The 20604-nt window shown below is 30.3% G+C and overlaps 1 protein-coding gene across 1 annotated transcript in view; it reads left to right on the plus strand.

Moving 5' to 3' along the window:
• Positions 1 to 18221: 18221 nt before the first annotated feature.
• Positions 18222 to 20604, plus strand: part of LOC128997197 (uncharacterized) — a 36144-nt gene continuing 33761 nt past the window's right edge. Inside the window, exon 1 of the mRNA XM_054422793.1 lies at positions 18222 to 18437. Within this exon, the coding sequence (XP_054278768.1) occupies positions 18401 to 18437 (37 nt within the window). The 5' untranslated portion in view covers positions 18222 to 18400. The remainder of the gene's footprint in view (positions 18438 to 20604) is intronic.

The following is a 20604-nucleotide window of genomic DNA, read 5'->3' on the forward strand; positions in this document are numbered from 1 at the left end:
CGATTAATTGATCGAGTAAGTGGATACCAAACTCTTCATAGACTGTGCATAAAGTTGAGTACTAGCAAAATGACATCAAACACATCAAAATATAGTATAGAATAAAATATTAGTTACTTAAAATGTTGGCAAAGAACAACATATTGTAGGATTATTGTTGTACCCAAGTGATGTGTCAAAAATAAATTATATGGATACTTTATAATTTATTCTTTTATAAAAACGGTGTAGTCAAACCTTAAGTGATTTTTTGGATTAATTATCCTTCAAATATAACATTCTCTTTTTGTTTTCAAATGGCTTAAATAATAAATATGTTATGACTATTTAATAATCAACAAGTCATTACGTAATTAAAGATTTTAGTTAACTGTACAGTAAATGGATTATATTTGATTAATTACAATAATATTAGGAGAGACAAAAGGTTATGTTTAATTGAAAGGCAAACATTTACAGAGTTTAAAGAAAACTTTACACCTAATGCAATACGTGAGGCACTTAGCTTTCATTACTAATGTAAATATTTACTAAAAATATCTTTAATTTTGAACTATTGGTAAGCTTTAAAGTATCATTACTTTTAATAACAAACTGTGAAAGTATAAAGGGCACTTGCGAGGAATTCGTCGATATAAAAGTGTTCCGTTACTCTTCCTAATATCAGATGATGTATCGCCACTTTTGTATGTGTATCTTATTTTGATGTATCACTGGTGTAGTAATACATCAAACTAAATCAATAACTTTTAAATGGAAAGTAAGCAAACAACTTAAAGCACTAAAGCAAGACAATAAAATATTATTTACAGTATTATTTTACATTATCTTTAACATATAATTAAAGTGATTTAGATTTATATGGCCGTAACAGTATTTTCACCACACTATGATGTTTTTGGCTGTATTACATTCGTTAATTGGTGGCTGAAAGTTACGTTTTGCTGGCCATGCCAGCTGTCATCGTAATTTGGGGACCGAGCAGGTTTTTACATCCCGGGGCCACAAGATCAGCTGTCTGCTTGCATATTAATTACACAAACAGTATCCATGGCATTGAAATAGAATTGTTTTATTTTCATCGTTGCCTAGCAACTGTTTATTATTATTTTTGCTGATTCCTGAAATTACTTCTTCACATAACCTTCAAGTTTCGTTGACTATCAGTTTTCATTATTATTATTGTGAATAGTAGTAGTGTGGTGAAAAATAGTGTTCGTACCACGGGCCGAAAATGGTGTTGCAGCTCTCAATCGATTTAAGTTCTCGACTTCATCTCGAACTTAAAAACTATTTCGAACCGGCAAAACCTCGTTTTCGGCCCTAGGTGCGAAATATACTATTACATAGAGAACATAAATAGAAATTAGTGACAGGTCCGCAACGTTAGCAGTTTGTTTTAAGCCGGCCAAGATATTCTAAAACGTTAAAATGTCTCATGTAAATGTATTGTCTTTGCCTAGAACTGCGCGTGTGTGTGTGAAATAAATATGAAATAGTGTTTAACAGTGATTTAATAAGACGGAAGATTTAACAATGGGGTAGCACGCCTCGAAGCTATTGTCATCTCAAAAAACGACTAGGATTGATGACTTGAAAAGGTGTTTAACGTATTTATTAGTAATAAAACATAAAACGAATTCGTATTGGTTAGCCTTATTTACCTAATAAAACGCTTGTGTCTAAAATGTGGCAAATCCCTACAAGGTTTTAGAAATTACTGGCTTTTTAAACTTCACCTGAAATGTAATTATATACAATTTTTGTTTGAGGAAACTGCCTATTTATGGTGAAATAAGCCCAGAACAGTTCTCTAATTCTACACAACCTAGTCACATGAGGATGGGAAAAATGTTAGTTTATTATTGATTCTGGCCACATATCATCGCTCTGGCTTTCATTTCTCACCTTGGTGGACGGTACAATTTATACCGTTCCTTATTTTCTCAGTATTATTTTTATGTTTCAAAAACTTATATTGCAAAACTGTCTTTCCTACTTTTGGATAACATTAAACATTTCGTATTGTAATGCACGTTCTATAAAACGAAAATCCTACACTCTTAACAAGGAATTTAATGCAAAAAATAATACTAAATAAATTAACAAATTTCTTAGGAACTGATTAATTTTAATTTTGAATATAATATGATGAAATGTATAAAGTTATAAATTGATATAACCATACCCGAGTAGCATGGTTATGATATTCCCCTAGCAAGGAAGAATATAAGGAGAATATCCGCATATAGGTTGCTGGATCGACCTTGAGAAAAGTCATTCGCTTTTTGATGATTACAAACTCAGCTCAGCATCATTAAACTTTTAATGAATGGTTCTGGCTAATAAGACAGCTGGCCTTAGTCAGTAACATGGCTATACGCGGCACCTAACTAAATTCAACTAATATTTCCATCATAGTTGGGGTAAAAATATGCACTTTGTACTCGAAGTATTCAGGTACACTACAGTAGTTTTTTATTGAATCGTATAAGTAAACTAATTTGGAATCTAAAATAAAGTCTTGTACGTATATTGTATTACAAATGCTTCAATGTTTACCTCTTATTGGAAATAACTTTCTATGAAGAGCTGAAGTTTTATAAATATTTTTATACATCTTCAAGTAAGATAACTTGCATTACAGTACTCTATTCGTCCAGCTTAACCCCCACCAATCATGTTTAACTTTGTTAATACTCAAGGGAAATCTTCCAGGATCAGAAACTGGAGATTGATTGTAACTTTGAGTATTCAACAAGTACTAGAAGTCTTAACGTTTTGTCTTTGGAACTTCGATTAATATTCAAATCGTTTTCATAACTCAGTAGAATATACATAGTTTTAAATGGGTGTTTCAAAATTAAAGAGCAGATTAGTCATGTTTTAATGCTAAAATCTGCTCTTTCATTTTTAAACACCACATCTTTTAACAGTAGCTAAATAGCTTTACTACAGCTACGTTCAAATACACATGGGTATGATAAAAATTATAAAATTTGAAATAAAGTTCCGTAAAGTCAAAATAAAGGACTGTATTTGCTAAAGTAATTTTATTATACTTTGTTTTCTATTTTATTACCGGTTGATAAAATAACCCATATGTTTGGTTAGGACTTTGCGTTTACCTAAGGTAAATAAATAAATGAACCTCTGGCACTCTGTAATGAAATAAAATTTTATGATAAGGATAAATCTCAAATCATTTTACAAGCCCTTAATCATTGACTTAAAAATACAACACTTGAATTTATGGAAGCATATTTTTAAATGAAAAAAATCAATATAATTGCCAGCGTAATATTGAAGCTAGTCCCAAACAAATGCAATATAAATAAAACAACCCAAGCTACATTGTGACCTATTATGGGCTATTCTATAATATCAAATGAATATTGTAATAATTTAAATAACGTCTGAAACATGTTATAATCTTTATAAAGTATTTTGCAAATAGAAGCTTTCAACGAAAGAACTCGTAAAAGTTTTCAACCTACCTGATGTTGCATAAGCAATCTCCCATGTAGTTAACTAAATTGAAATCTCCCTTTAAACTTTTTCGCTGAAAGCTTTTGGTGGTTATTCATAAGCTTTCCCGCATACAATAATAGAGAATAGTCGTCAATAATAGTAACCTTTAGAGTGCACATATGACTCAATTTGGTTATTATTAACTTTCCCCAACTCACCTAAAACGTCCTGTAAGACGTTTTTAAACTGTTCCTAGACATCAACACAACAACTTTCTCAAATGTGTTTTTTGTCGCCAAGACTTCCTGTAAACACCATGCCTAGATTACTAGACACCACCTCTGAAAAACTCGCTTAACTTAAACATCGTGAAAGGGCAGTTTACTATACTTTACACCTCACTAAGATTACTAGATACCACGCCTACATGATTAGACACCATACCTAGATTAATAGACGCCAAGCCAAATTTACTAGACACCATACCTAGATTACTGGACACCACGCCCAGATTACTAGACACCATTCGCAAAATTACTAGACACCACGCACAGATTACGGTTAGGTTAGGTCAATCTGGGTTTATGGTGTCTAGTAAGTTAATGGTAATTGTGTCTAATAATCTGGGCGTGGTGTCTAGTAATCTTGGTGAGGCGTCTACTAAAGGAAACCGCCCTGTCACGACGTTAAAGCGAGTTTTTTGCGTGTGGTGACTAGTAATCTAGGCGTGGTGTCTACAGGAAGCCTCGGTGACAAAAAAGTCATTTGAGAAATTTGTAGTGTTGGTTTCTAGGGACAGTTTAAACACGTCTTTTAGAGCATTTTACGTGAGTTGGGGAAAGTAAATATTTGGTTATTTTTTCAAAAGCAATTTTATTTGTTCTTGCTACAGTCCTCTAGGTCACCTTGATAAATTAATGAACGTTAAAATTATGTAGTCGTTGTTCCTTACTGACAAAATTGTTTTAAAACTGTGGATTGAGAAAATCACTCATAATGTAGGCAGTAGAGTCTGAGAATTTCTTATTGTAGAGTTGACGGGTATGGCACGAAACACGAAGACAGCTTTAGACAATTTTAAATACAAGTTTTGGAAGACTCTTACTGTTAGATTAGATTTACAAACTTTTGACGGGACTAATAAGACTGTTATAAAAACTCCACTTAACGATAAATTATAATAGAGATTTTCAGTACTCAATGACTGTATAATTTGCTTAAGTTCAGAAAGATTGCGTTTCACTGGGAAAATATTTGAAAAATAAACTGGTAAAAAGCAATACGGGAGAAATTATCATCCTGCTACTGTAATGCAAACCCAGGTAAATATTTGTTTGTTAAACATCAGTAAAACATCAACTTGGTGTGTTTGTATTAATCTTTGCTTACGTTTGGTGGCGAATATTCATGAAGCAGGCCTAATATTTATATAGATTAATTATGGGTTTTTTTTCAAACAATGCATTGCGGGATAAGCTAGTAGCAATTCCTGTATTTAGTTTATTGAAGCTTGAGGTGATTTTTTGTCATGGTTTTATTTTAAACTCATATCTCAAAGTGTTCTTTAGTGTATCAGTAACAGGCTTAGTGATTAAAGAGCATTTATTTTCCAATAAAGCTAAATGTTTTCAATTAGATTTAGTATTGATTAGCTTAAGAAACCATTATTTCACAGATATAATACACACTTTTTGGCATTTTGTATCTGTTGAATATTTAGAAATGGAATTATCCCCATTAGGGTTGACAGGTTTAGTTTGGATCTTTTATTCGAAAAGTATTTCCAGGCTAGAAAATGAAGGGTAGAGGAGGACGTTCGTTGGATCTGAAACCCGTAGTGGATCTAAAGTAAAGGCTTTACGCGTTTCCGGCCTTCTCCCTTTAACCTCTTAAACAAAATTTAATACTTTGAATAAAATGTATAGATGAAGATTAACTTGCTATATTTATTTAATGTACAGTATTTTTTTCTTACACAAAGTGTAACTATCAAACACCACAGTAGAGACACACAAGAATGGCTATGACAGAAGTAGGACTAGGCTTGCGAACCTGAGAAGTCTAAATTATTTTGTAAACATGTATTGAGTACTATATTGGTATTCCCTATCGAACAAATCGTTGTCTTTCTTTTAAGGCCTTGTAAATATGAAATTCTTCATATTCGTTAGTACAAAGCCCTCTTTTTTGAAACTTTGATCTGTATTTTGAATTGTAACAAGAATAAGGAAAATAAACCACTTGTATAGATTTGTGTTACAATCTCCAGGGTTAGTTGAATGTTATGTAACAGAAAAAGTTACAAAAGTTATAAATGTTATGTAACTTCAGTTACTTAGTTACAAAAAACAACGATTTACTCTTTTTCTATTAAATTTATATATTCTGAGTACTAGAAACGCATTTCAACTGATTAGAAATTGTTGAAAACCCTGTAACTAAACGGGATTATTTTCATTTGATAAATATTACAATGGACAAGAGAGAAATAATATCACTTGTGTAACAGCGGGATTACTGTAAATATTTGCATTCAATTTAACTAATGAAATGTAATTTAATCGGTGAAATATGCTTAAACATACTTTATCAATTATATTGAATAATTCATATATTTTGATCCTAAGTGTGAGTATAATTATTTCCAAACTTGATATTATACACCTCAGAGAATAAATATTTAAAATAATAGTATTTTTATGATATACAACCTTGTGAAACCAATAATTTATCACTAATGCTTAAAAGTGAATCTTTTCGACAAGAGATATTATTAAGTTGAACTGCCGGTTTGGTGGGGCATTTGAAAATAAGCATGGATTGGAATTACGCACTTTTGGCGAATTATATTTGTCACAATTTTGAAACACTCTGAGGTCCAAATAAGTGACAAAACGAACAATTTATACATTATTTCCTGTTATAAAATTTACCTCAAAATTGTTTTCCTACTTCTTCAATTGGTATAATACAACCAGTTATTTAGATACTACTGTATCAAACTACTGTATATTTTGTGTACTCTTATTTTGTTATGAGAAGTATCCACCAACAAATGATTGTATTTTAAATTCGATTACTGAAATATCTTTTTTACAATTCAATTCGTCAAGATGTCGAAAAAAACAGGCAAAATCAGGCATGGCAAAAAAAAGTAACTTAACCGCTAAAAGCATCATAGTGTGGTGAAAATATATTTTGGTTGAATTCCATGTATCTAAAACGTTTACCGTATACACATTTTTATTTTAAACTTATGAAAAATGATATATTCTTCATTGGAAACGCGTAAACATACCCCGCATCGTGATTACTATAGATCCTCAATGCAATAACTAGTACACAGCATAATAATTCATGTGCATCTATTGTATCGGTGATTAATGTCCAATAAACCGTAATAGATAGCTCTAATCCGTTCTATAGATTGATTACCAACATTGACATTGGACAACTCATCAATCCTAAATTATTATTTCCACCAGTATTTTAGTCTAGCAATTCAATAATTAACTTTTATGGTTACAAGATTCATTAGGGTCAAATAAAATAATTACATTGTATAAAAACACGCTTTACCACTGGCATTAGTTTATTTGTGTAGCATTTGATACACGAGATTTCATTGACAATGGTAATAATTTTATAACTATGTGACAATTGTAAAACTAATAACCGTTTCTCTCCAAATAACAAAAATAACTTATTCTACAAAAATATTTTGTTGTAAACTCATACGTTATACAAACGTAAAACGTTTAAGTTGTTGAAGTTTTTGATCACCTAAAATCACTTTAATGCACACATAACCACTTATACTATAACTACTATACTATAACTATAGTAACTACTTATACTTATTTCCCCTATTTACCCAAATGTTTGAAATTGGAAATTCTCATTTGAGAAATATTTTTAAACGTTTGTATTGTAGATATAGTATACGTGATCAAGGTGCAGAAATTACCAGACTGCTTTAGTATTATTGAAAAGGTAAACCAAATAATGTTAGAAGTATCATATCAACAAAATAAATATAGAGTAGGCCTAACATTTAGAATCGAAAATTTGATTTCCACCTCGAGCTACGTTTTTTAATAAATAAGTCACTTTTCCACGAAGATTCTCCAATGGAAACTCAAACCTTCACTTCTGTTTTATGGTTTATTTTTAAGTATGCTTTTTATATTTTTTTACATAAATTAAAAAGAAACAATTTTCTACCATATGTGTATATGAACTAAGGACCTAATACATTATTTCATAAAAATGCAGCCTTAAAAAGGATATACAACACTAAAAATCACAATAGGATGATAACAGTAATTTTAAAATAATGAAAAAGAGTACATATTTGGTATATGAGCTCTCCTGAAATTTACTAAAACTAAAATATTATGCCATGACAGTTTTATACACATTTTTATATTTTACTATCCTCAGAATCTACCAAAATATATATTTATGTTTAAGTAACTCAGAGAAAACATATATGTCAATGCACGCAATAGTAAGTTTCTGAGTACATATGTTGAATAAAAAGTCGGATACAGAAAACAAGCTACACGCCACAAGGAATACAAATACAAATATTTAATAGGAGTTGTTTTTGTCAATAGTGTGAAATAAAACTTTGGTTTTAAGGTAAGTCTACTTAGAAATGTGAGAGGAAAGAAACAGTTATATCTGAGATTGATATCAACTTCACCGTTTCTATTTGTTGTGATTCTCTGAAATAGTGTTTTAAAGGTGATATTTCGAGAGACATTTGTGCTGCATCCTTATTTCTATCTTTGACTTACTTCTAGTATTTTAAAAGTTATTATTTTTTTTATATATTTAACTTATTTACCAAACAGAGTAGTATAAAAAAAAATTGATTACAGAGACCAATTTATATAAACTTATTTACATTTATATTCAACTTAATTTCTAAAAGTTTCTTAGAATATTCCCTAATTTGTTCGTTATTTTTATCCATAAATCAACACACTTGTACGTAGCGAACAAAATAGAACCTCAAATATTTTATACAAACCGATTTATTACAAGTATATACATTTTTTATGCTCGTAAATATTACATAAATAATATTATTTATTTAAACAATAGATAGTTGAAAAAGGAAGTTTCTGCAAAGAGGCACGTAATGAATTAAGGGCCTGGCTTTTTAGAATATTGGAGCAACCCCTTAAATAAGGACCTTCCTGTTTGTCTTGTGTTTTATAATTGGTTCAAACATTTTGCATGTCTTTCATCTTTTACGCCATTTTATAATGATAAAATAAACATTTTTAGATTCGCCTTAATTTGGGTGTATAACGTAAAATATACCCTTTTAAAAAGTTAGTCAAAGTTAGTAACATGTATTTTCAAAATTTACCTTGTAAATATTTAAATATACAAGTTCTTGGTTTAATAATTACAAATTAATTGCTGTAACTATTTTTAAATTATGTGCAAAATAGAACGCCTCCTTTTATAAACTAATAGATTGCATACTTGGGTTTACAAACAACATCAAAGATTTTAATCCTAAACATCCATGTGGATAAATTGTTTTGCTATCTTCATAAATATAAACCTATCCAGCAACGCGTGTTATTTCATCATTACTGGATCAGCTGAGTGGTTTGCTCGTCTAATGGATACAAATCCGCAGTACGTGTCTAAACAGGAAATTCCGAAATTGCGCTCATAAATTTATGTGGCAGTCTGTTCGGTCGTTTCGTCTCACAAACGATCGCTCTGCCTCAAGCGAATTTACACTCAGCAACAAGCTGTGTTTATTTAGACACTTGGCTGTCATTGGGATTTACATGCAAAAAGTATTTTACCTACGACCGTTTTTTAAAGTAGCCATTTCAGTCCAGTTCTTAGAATTGAAAAGTTTCACTTTACAGCTGTTTACTTTCATATCCGCATAGTTTCATTTCATATCCGCATAGTTTTCTCATATCCACACAGGTAACGGACCAATGAGGTTCAAGTATTGAGAGAAAAGAATTAAAATTGTAATGCTTCGAACGTCAACTAATCAGCTGATCATGCTGCTAGCAATGTAATATTTAACGAAGTTTAACAAACACGTAATTACAGGAAATCAGCTGATTATACAACAAGTCGTTGCATCACTTTCAGTGGCAATGACAATACACGAAAACATAACCTCTCTAAAAAGTTATCATTAGTGATTGTTAGTAATTAAATCCAGATTGATGGTAATTAAAAAACGGTCGTAGGTAAAGTAGTGTACGCAACTCGCGTTAATAGTCTTTACGACACTCGTAGAAGTTTTTAAGGCACTCGCCAAGGCTCGTGCCTTAAATTTTCTACTCGTGTCGTAAAGACTCACTTAACGCAATCGTTGCGTAAACTACTATTACGTCATACTGCAGCAAGAACAGACGTTTTTAATGCATGCGTTTTGGGTCTAATGTAGCAGTTTTACTCTTTAGGGAGTAAAAATCAGTTTTAGTCTCTAGGGCTAGGAAGTAAAAATCTGCTGTTGTACATTTTGATCGTGGCAGTCGTATCGATCGAAATTATTTTTAGATTTATTTATTAGGTAAGGAGTTAGCCTATTGTTGTCGATCGCTCGACATATCGATGTAATGTAAGATAATCGTAATATACGAAATGATTGAATCACTTAGCTGACAGCTGCTTAATTGCATTAACCGAATTGAAAACGAACTGGAAGTCGTTTTGTGAGGTTATGTTTCCATAAAAATGATTTCGTTCTCTAGCTTAGTTTGCTAATTAATGGTGCAATATGACAAAAAATATAGTTTACCACACGGGCAAAAAGTGCCTTTTAATCCTCGCTCATTTGCCGACTTCGGCTTCGCCTCGATCGTAAAACTTGACTTCGGGTCAAAAAGAGTCACTTTAGGCCATAGTGATGAAATATGCCATTATGGTGTTATGTTATTTCAACTTTCAATGAGTTAAATGTAGTAATTTATATTGTTGGCGAGGTAATAAAGCGAGGTAATAATACTTACAGTCAAGTGTATTGGTAAAAAGTATCGTTATGAATATAATCCGCATATCATGACGAAGTTATAGTATAGCTGCAATACGTTAAAGTAATTTATTGATGAAATTTTTTATAAACGTGTAAAACTACATTTATTTGAACGATTTCGTGAACTAGTATGATCGGACTATAGGAACGGGGGCTTAGGGGTGGTTAAATGGGGTAAAAATTGGTTTTTCCAATTTGTGACCCTAAAAACTTAAAATCTAGCAATTCCTTTCCATACCATCAAGCAGAGCTTAAAAAAATAATTTAGTATATTGAGGCGTAACTATTCATCTAATAGTTATAGATAAATAAAAAAAATAATAAAGTAAATTTAAAATGTTCATGTTATTTTTACTGGACTGTTTGACTGTTTGCTTGGCTATGAACATATTTTGATAATTTTTGAAAATTTTTTTATTTCATGCTAAACTAATAATATATTATATTAATAGTTTAAAAATAATATAATATATCATATTTTGATCAATTTTTGAAAATGTATTTATTTCATTCTAAACTATTAATATCTATTAATAGTTTAGTATAAAATAAATACATTTTCAAAAATTTATCAAAATATGTTCATAACTAAGTGTAAAAATGAGTTGTTTATATATTATATAAAAATTATTTCTTACACTGCCTGTTCTGGCTGTTCTGTTTAAATAATGCTATTTAAATAGGGAATAAATGCGATATTTTAAGGATACATTGTAGTGTAGATCCACTCAGACAAATGGAAATTTGGAAATTTGGAAATTTGCTTATTCTGCGGTTCACTGCGGTTAGGGTATTTATATATTCATCACTGACCTCTCGAATGTCTTTGGAAAAGAACCAGTAACTTCTACTATTTAGAGCTGAAAAATAGTAGATTGAAAAAAAATATTGTTCGAGTCATATAACTTTTTCTATTTAAATAAAATGATAGTATAACTTGAGTTGCAAATATATTCTCGTTGTTGAAACTTCTCAGTTGATTTGCCAAGTCTAATCTATTCGAAAGGAACCAAAACATTGCATAACTGTGTAAAATTAAACTACCAACACATTTTTACATTAATAGAGACTGCAAAATGAGGAAGTGTTTCCTATAGAAAGCTTCTTCTCAATATGAGACTGAGGTTCATAAATTTCCCATTCAATAACACACCTGCTGCTCCTGTCTTCTTATAAGTAATTTTTAACCTACCTCTATTATCTTGTAAATGGTTCTTTTTAGTAACAAAGTAAAAACTCTACAACATGAGCTTACCTATAACATATATAATAGTAATTAAACTTCAGCGAATTGTTCATTGGTTTGGTGTCCGAAGTCGTGATGTTTAGGTATTCCAAAGTTGTACTTTTTGTAAGTTCTGATGTTTTCATAGTTTAGTTATTCCTAAAACTTACAAGGAAAATTTTAATTTTATTCTATAGCAAATGGAAAAATACGATTTAAATGATAAAGTTGTAAATTTTTATATGAGCTACAACCTTTTAAATGTGGATAATCATGTTGCAAGCATATATAACATTCATATAATGGTACAAGCTGCAGTATAACACGCAGCTAAAATTTTGAATAATTAATAATTCATTATCAATTAACTATGATGTAAAAGGTGTAAAAGAAGTTGGGATAAGTTTTTAATTGCATTGAAACATAAGTTTTAAAACTGATAAATTTTTGTGGACCAAAAACATTGTTGAAAGGTCGTCTAGATTTTTAAGTAAAATTTATTTTTATATGGCTTTGAATAACGTATTTTTTAATTTATTCTTAGACATTAACATTTACATCGCCAAAATATTATAATTTTACAGCAAAACTTGCACGGGAATAACTTTTGGAAAATTAAGAAGGTGTTTCAAAGGAAATAAATAAAATTTGCTCATATTTCCTTCTTTAAACACATTTAACTAGGTCAACTTCTTGCTATTGACATTTTTACAATGCTCTAGAAATCTTTAGTAAGTCTCAAACCAAATTATATTGTAAAAAAATTGCTTGTGTATTTATGCTAGGCAATATAGTTCATATAAATTGAACTATTAATTTTTATTAATTTGAAATGACAACTTCACCAATATTTCTGAATTTTTAATTTCATGAGGCCTTTCGCCAGCTATGCTATATTAATTTTTAGTTTTAAAAAAATTACATAAACTAGGTAAAATAAAATATTAGTAGGTATAATTATGAATAAGAAGGATATAGAAAAGTAATAAAGTAGTGCAAACTATAACGAAGCCTTCCTAATATAACTAAATCAAACTTGTAACATCCAACGTGATACACACAATAATATGAAATAAGGGAAATGCTCCATTTGACACGTTTTGGGGATTTGCTACCCCGGAAACTACCCTTCTAAAGTTGTTATAAATTCAATGGTAGATATTTTTTAAAGCATTAATACCCCCTTGAGGTGTTAAATTAAATTAATTTACAATTCAGATTTCCATTTGACAATGCTGTGGAATAAATTAAATAATATAATAATATTATGTCATGCAACGTAAGTTTGAACTTTTAGAATAATAATCCTTATGGTATTATTCAATACTCCAATTTTTTTTAAATTAAATCTACTTGCATATAACATTTCCCTTTAATCTCCTTGCTGAAAATAAAATAAATAATTGAAATGAAATTAATAACAAGAATCTGATTGTATGAAATATCGTGGTAATATTGGACTTGACATATTCTAAATATTTATAAGTCTGTAATCGGTTTTTAAAATGAAACATGTCGCCAAAACCTTAGTTTGTGTTCCCATCATGATCTGATTGGGTATAATTGTTTTCCAATTCTCTGTCGAATAACCTTTAGGGTAAACATGTTTTAACTAAAAAATACAAAAATTATGTCTAATATTATGAAGTTTATTTTACACCACAAAACCACGTATAAAGAGGCTTTATATACAGAAATAGAACTGTTCACAAAACAAATGTTGGTTTTAGTAAAAGCACTAGAATGTAAACCTTTACTGTCGTACAGTCAACATGGGGAGAGTACAAAAGAACCCCAGCTCAGATATCATGAAGAGGTCTCGTCATTCCAGCTTAACCGTTATGGCTTCTTTGAATCCATCTACGGCACAAAACAAACTGTTGATTGTACAGACAATCATTCGAGTGCTTTTGTTTTGACAAGATCGGTAATAAAAATAAAATCATAGTAGTTGTTCCTTTTTACATAGGTTTAGCATGTACCTTTCTAGACAGCAGATTGCTTATAGTGCTCGCCTTAAAATTTGAAGGTCCCTGATTCGATTCCAAGCGAGATCGTTACCAGTTTCAAGTCCTATTTTTGTCATTGAGCTATTAATGATCAATTAATGATTTTTGACAAAAGGTGGACTTAGGATATTAACCAGACCAGGAATTGGACCACTCCCTCAAAAAAGACATTAGGATAAGCCCTTGTCGTACACAATATTATCTAAATACCCCCGCCGCAGAAAACCTGCCGACTAAGCGAATTTTCATTGTCTGAATAGATTTTCAAATTAAATCTATTTAAATAACACTAGGTTAATCGAGCACCTAAGTTTGCTGCTACAATGAAACTAATAAAGTGTATTTCTTTAGTGAAATAATAATAGCTTAGTATAAAATCAATAAATCTGCCAAGTTTGATCAAAATAAATCCATAAACAAGCAAACTATAACATTTTACAATATTCTCCATTAGAATAACAAGGGAATTTTAAATTAAAATTTATTTTATTTTCTCCGTTACCATTAACCATACAAAAACACTTTGATATACAAAATTATTTTTTAAGCTATTTAAAAAGGTCTTGAGAGAAATTGGTAATTTTTTTTTTTTGAGGGTCAAAAACAAGAAAACCCAATTTTTTTCCCATAAAACCCTCCGAAAAAACCCCGTTCCCATGGTCCGATCATGCTTGTTTGCGAACTCATTCACATTTATTCCGCCTTTCACCTGTAACCATATTTAATAAAAAATTACTGAAGTTGTCACGTTCGTGGACACACACATGTACATATATAAAAATTTGAACTAATTGTGTTTTTGGCCTCTGAGAACATCAAAATGAAAAAGAAAATCGGTCCCGGGCCTAGGTCTCACCCGTCGAAATATAAACACAATGTTTGTTATATATTGATGGTCTCACCCAAGATGTATGGAGTAAAGGCATCAGAAAACCTCCAAGGTCAGAACAACGTGAGAACAGGGTTGGAAAATGTTAAGAAAACCCAACCGACTAACCAGAGGGTAAAGTCAGTTAACCAGTAAACCTTTTACTCCATGCATCTTGGGTTGGGTCTCACCATGCCACCTACGGTAATAGCTATTTCCCTATGCAGTAATTCGCTAAAAACATACTAATTTACGAGTAGCATCTTAAATTTACATCTTAGTTGTTAGCCGTAGTTATTTCGAATTCAAATTCTTGAAATAAATCTGAGTGTTAAAAGTTTTTATCCTTAAAAAAAACTCACATTTATATCTTTATTAAATTCTTCACCACTTAAAAAAATAATCAGTCCGTATTTAAATAATACGTTCAAGTAATAAATCATATAAAGTTATTTCAATACATGAACGTATGTGGCATTGAAAATCATATTTCAATAGGCAATTAAATATAATTGGTAAAATAATATTTTCCCACCTAAGAAATGGTTTGAACTAAATAGCGGTGACACAGTTACTTTGAACACAATACACAACAATATCTCTCTATGTAATCTACAGACAGAAAATCAATAGGAGCCGACTTTGAAAAGAAGCACTTCATGTTCCTCCTCAATAATTTACAATGCTTTTCTTCGAACTCTCTTTAACAATTTGAAATATTTGAATTGGTAAAAATAATTATATTGTAAAAATAATTGATGTAATACTTTGTTCATTTTAGATGCAATATCAGGGTTTCTCTTTTTTAGCCCGGTTTTTAAGACTAATTAGGAGATTGTTGGTAGAAGATAACTTGATTTTTCTACAGTTTTAATTATTTGTATAATACGTAGCCCGAAGATTTTTCGTTTAGTTATTTTAGCTAGTAAAAAACTATCCAAAGCATCACAAGCATTCTTGCACTTGCATATAGTATGTTTATATTTATTTAATAACACCATTTAAACCATTTGGGTTTAATAACTGTATCGATAAAACTGGTTTCTCTTACAACTAGTTTCGGCTAAATATGAAACCATCATCAGGCATTACACGGACAGGATCGCTTTTTCCGAGGGTCATCATATTTCTCACAAATACAAAAAAATTACGTTACAGAGTTTACGGTTGTACTTGCGTAATGAGTTACGACCTATCAAAAGCCTCCCTACACTGGACTAGCCTTGACAAACCTGACGTGAAAGAGATTTTTGTCGTTCACATTAGTTTTGCGTAGGACATTAATAAATCATCGATAGGACAGGCTTTGTCAGGAATAGCTAGCTTCAAGTACCTAAATTTGCTGGTTTTTATCATTTGATTAAGGTGTTAAAGACCCGTGAAATAAGTAAAACATAAAGAGATGTCAACAACATACGATTCATAACACACGATTTATGTTATTGTTTTGCGTTATTTGTATTTATATTTACTAGTGGTCGTCCGTTGGTCGGAAACTCGACCAAAAACATGCAATGTACAGATTTCCAATTTTCACTCTACGCTATATACAAAACTTGTGTTTGGAATATCTTCCATTTTGTTTAGATTTTCTGTTTATATTGCGTTGTTAAATCCGTGTAATTATTATTACGTCATCAGCATGGCAGCCCATATAGCCCATGTTAATTTTTTTTATATTTAACATTTAATTTTTTAACCTATTTTAATTTATGAAGGTACTATACAAAACTGCAGGAAATATATTTGCAACATTATGCGTAGATTTTCCCTGAGATGCACTCGAGCTGAGAAAAAAGTTTCAAAGAAACATGCTTGCCTATTACCATTGATTTTACTATGTAGAAGATGTTTATATTTGTTTGCTTTAAGATTTTTACTGCAACTGTAACAGGAAATGTGATTGAACTGTTTTGTATTCTGTATATTTACTTTTCATTTCACTGTTTGTATTTAATTGTTTATAATTAGTTTTGAGAACAAAATCGGTCGTGTAAATTTTAGGGTGAGGACTAAAAAGAAGTTGTCGACAAAATATGATTCTTAACACATGATCAATGTTATTATTTTGCAACGTTTATGTTTATATTTTTTTCATTCAGTTAAAATGGTGGAATTAAAGTGGGTTGTTCATTCTCTTGTATAATTTTAATTTGTATAATTTTTTTTATGGTTTAGTATAATTTTAGGACTTAAAGTAGTGTTTTGTGTTAACAACCACAGTGTGTATTATGTCTTCCCTTTAATTTCCCTTAAAAAACTTTACACATTACTTTTTGATATGATATACACCAATGCTTTAAATATATTATTTTATAAACAAGTTACCAGGCTTATGTTCGGATAACTGCAAATTAATTTAGTAATAAATTTCACAGGCTATTATTATATTAAATATATTACAGACATACTGAAACATATAACAAGTGGTAGGTGATTATTTACAATCCGAAGCACAATCTTAAATGTGCGAAAACATATATAATAAAAATATGAAGACGTCATTCAACGGATGTGGGGAATTAAAACCAAGTGTAGGCGAAAAGACTAATAGAGACAAATCCCTAAAACGTGCCCTAAGAGAGAACGGGTCACCTAAATGTCATCAGAATCTGTCACAAGCACTTAGTGTCTCGACGGAGCGACGGGGACAAACCTTTTGTTGGTATTTTTGATTGATGCAAAACCAATAGCGTTGGTGCAAAGCAATAACCTAGTTACTGCGTTAAAATGTTTCTATACCTACAACTTTTGCAATTATATTTTTTTATGGGAGCTTATAGTAGAATGGTTTGTGTTATGATTTTTAGAAAAAAAATATTATTCCCTTATATTGTTGTTCTTTATTAAATTGTACAAACCATTTGGTAAAATAGCCTTAAACTGGAATATTTGACAGCTAATATAAAAAAAAATGTTTATAAACTAAACTAAAAAAAAATGTTACTAAACCACATCATTTTGAGAAAATCTTTGAATACACCAGGAAAACAGATGGATTTTTAATACATTATAGAGAACTGTTTTAACCCCGAGAAAATGAAATAATAATTGAAAGAAATTAAAGTTTGCATGAAAAAAATTATCATACAAAAACTACAAATTCAAGAGGAAATCAAGTACCATCTTGTTAATGATCAAGTAAACACAAGAGCGATCTTGATTAAACTACAACACTCATGAAAATTAGACGGGTAATCATCAACATTGATGAGAGGGATGGATGCAGGCGCCACCGCTCTAGACTGGAGGGGGCGTCGCGGCGCTAGGGGTGAGTTGGGGTAATTTAAAGGGGGTGAAATCGAGGGGGGTATCGCCACAACACTCAGTAGCGCTCGAGCGTCGGACCTCAGTATTGTGACGACCCCGGAGTGAAGTAGTATTCGTGATACACCGATACTCGTGAGAAACTAGTGCGAATACACGTAGATACATGTTTTTGATGTCTTTTATATGTTTTGTGTGACATAAAGTTAACGTATTGTACACGTAACATATTTTAAAGACGTAATTAAAATATCAAAATTTATAGATAAATGAAAATTTAGCATTGATCATTTTTTTTTCAACTGACAAGTCAAAAAGCAAAAAGTTTTTTTTTTTGTTTGAGTTTTAAAATTATTTGTAAATTTACATTGTAAATATTTTAAACACTGAATGCGTTGTAAAGTGAAACACCAGTGATGGAAGATTTTTTAATTTTTACCGTGAGGTGAGGAGTGTAAAAAGTGTTGGATTACCATAAATCACGATGGAAAGTGTGGATAAACGAGGGAAATAACTGTGTGGATTTAATTATGGTCCAGCTTGCCTGTTACTTGCTGTTTACGACAGGTAAGGCGTTAGTTGTCTGATTGCTATACTCAATACCCTTTGTTTAGTTACCTAATTATTCTATATATTATCTGTAAACCTTTGATTATAAGTTGCATATGAGTTCGTGGACAATATTGAAACGTTTATCGTAAAAATACTAATTATGTACTGTATTCATATTGCAATAAAATATGATTTATTATTCAACATATTTTTTTGCAAATTTAAATACAAACAAAAGTTAAAATATATGAACATGATTGGAACACGAAGTGAACATAATAATGTAATAATTGAACTATAATCATGACCGCAATAATGTTATCATTTATTTTTCCAGGATTAGTTAAATTTAACAGACTTAATACTAGTATTATGCAAATGTTTAGGAAAGATCTGACAGAACCATAATCAACAGGTTAATAAATAGCCGGAAGAACAGATTATATCTTACTAATCATATAATTAAATATTATAAACGTGGTAACATTTTATTTGTTAGTACGTCACATTGAGATTCATGTAAGTAATACTAAACTCTTGTGCTATAATCGTGCAAAAATATAGCCAATACGCTAGTAGGTATAGGTATATTTTATACTGGAACTTGCCTAGAGCTCAGCTTCACTGGCTTCTATATTTTCCACGTTATTCTTTGAAATACACTTACTATTCGAAATTAGCATATAAGTCAGCTAAATGTTTTTGTTTACATTTTATTGACATTTTAAGGGCACTTGTAAGCTAATTAGTAATATATTTAACAAAAGATATATATTTAAATTATAAAATAAATATATGCAATTATATTTAGGTTTAGTTTAAAGAAAGCAGTTCAAGTGAATAATCTTCCTTAAAGTTGACTGAGAAATTTATATGATGACCTACAAATGAAGAGTAGTGACCAATATTGAAGATTTAGAATAAAACATTTGTAAATTATTAAACATCAATTTGGAATATTTATTTAACTTTTACATCATGGTATTTTGTTGGATTCCTTTGGATCTATTACCTTAAAATGTAGAAGGGACTTGGAACTAGGTAGGTCGAAAATTTTTAGGTTATGTCACACGGGGGCGCCAAAAGTTTGTTGTGTTTTAAGCTATGAAACATATTCCATACTAGTCCGCAAATACAAAGTAGTAACGAAATTCTTTAGGACAGTAGTTATTAATGCACAAATATCCAGAACATCCCTATTTTAGGCTCATAAAATCTTTATTTGTATTAAATACCAATTCTTTACTTAATGTCAGGCTGGGCAATAGAAAAGAAATTGAAAAAGTTTATAAGAAAGACTTTCTATCCCTGCTTAAAGTTTAAAGAACTTACACAAAGACGTCAAGATGAAATCCAACATGGGAAAAACAGTTGCTATTGTGAACAAAGTGTACCTTGTGTTGCAACCTTATAAAATATTACTTTGCATCCTGGAACAAATTATTAAAAGTTTAAATCCACACCAATATGTTGAAATGAATTTTTATATATCCACATTTAGAAATCCTGCTTGGTTACAAACTGATATTTTTTTCTCCCTGGTTAGTTTCTGAAATCAATACAATTCTACCTTTTATATTCACATTTAGAGATATTTAAGTTCCAACAATTAACTTTCGTAGCAAGGGATTAATTACATTATCCATTTTTTACAGAGACCGAAACCTTCACTAGTTTAGCTATGCCAGAAAAATAATCAAATTAACATTAATATTTAAACCAGTTAACTACAGGGTGTAAGATATTCTTCATGTAAATAATATTTTTAATTATTTTGTTGTTTCAGAATCTTCTGAGTTTATCAGAATTTATTGAATAACACGTAATTAATTATACATTCACTTTCAAATGCCATAAATTGTTGTTTTTGGAACATCATTTTTAGATTAACTAAAATCTGGAATGTATACTTCAAGTGATCAGATGTAGAAATGTGCAGTAGATGTTAAAGTATGAAAGACATGCAAAGCATTGTTGTTTGTCAAACAGTTTGTTTTATTATTTATACAGAACTGAAAAATGTATCTTCGAAGTTTTGAAAATCATAATGTACTAACGCATTTTAACTATTGATACGTATTATAACTATAAATAGACTATTAATACAAACGTATTCTTGGTCTCAATATTTTTTTTTACTAAGCAGAACCGTATGAATCTATGACGGATTAAATATTAATCA

Source organism: Macrosteles quadrilineatus, unplaced genomic scaffold (assembly GCF_028750875.1).
Source record: "Macrosteles quadrilineatus isolate MER2022 unplaced genomic scaffold, UCM_ALF_1.0 Scaffold_6__1_contigs__length_79288215, whole genome shotgun sequence".
Taxonomy (NCBI): domain Eukaryota; kingdom Metazoa; phylum Arthropoda; class Insecta; order Hemiptera; family Cicadellidae; genus Macrosteles; species Macrosteles quadrilineatus.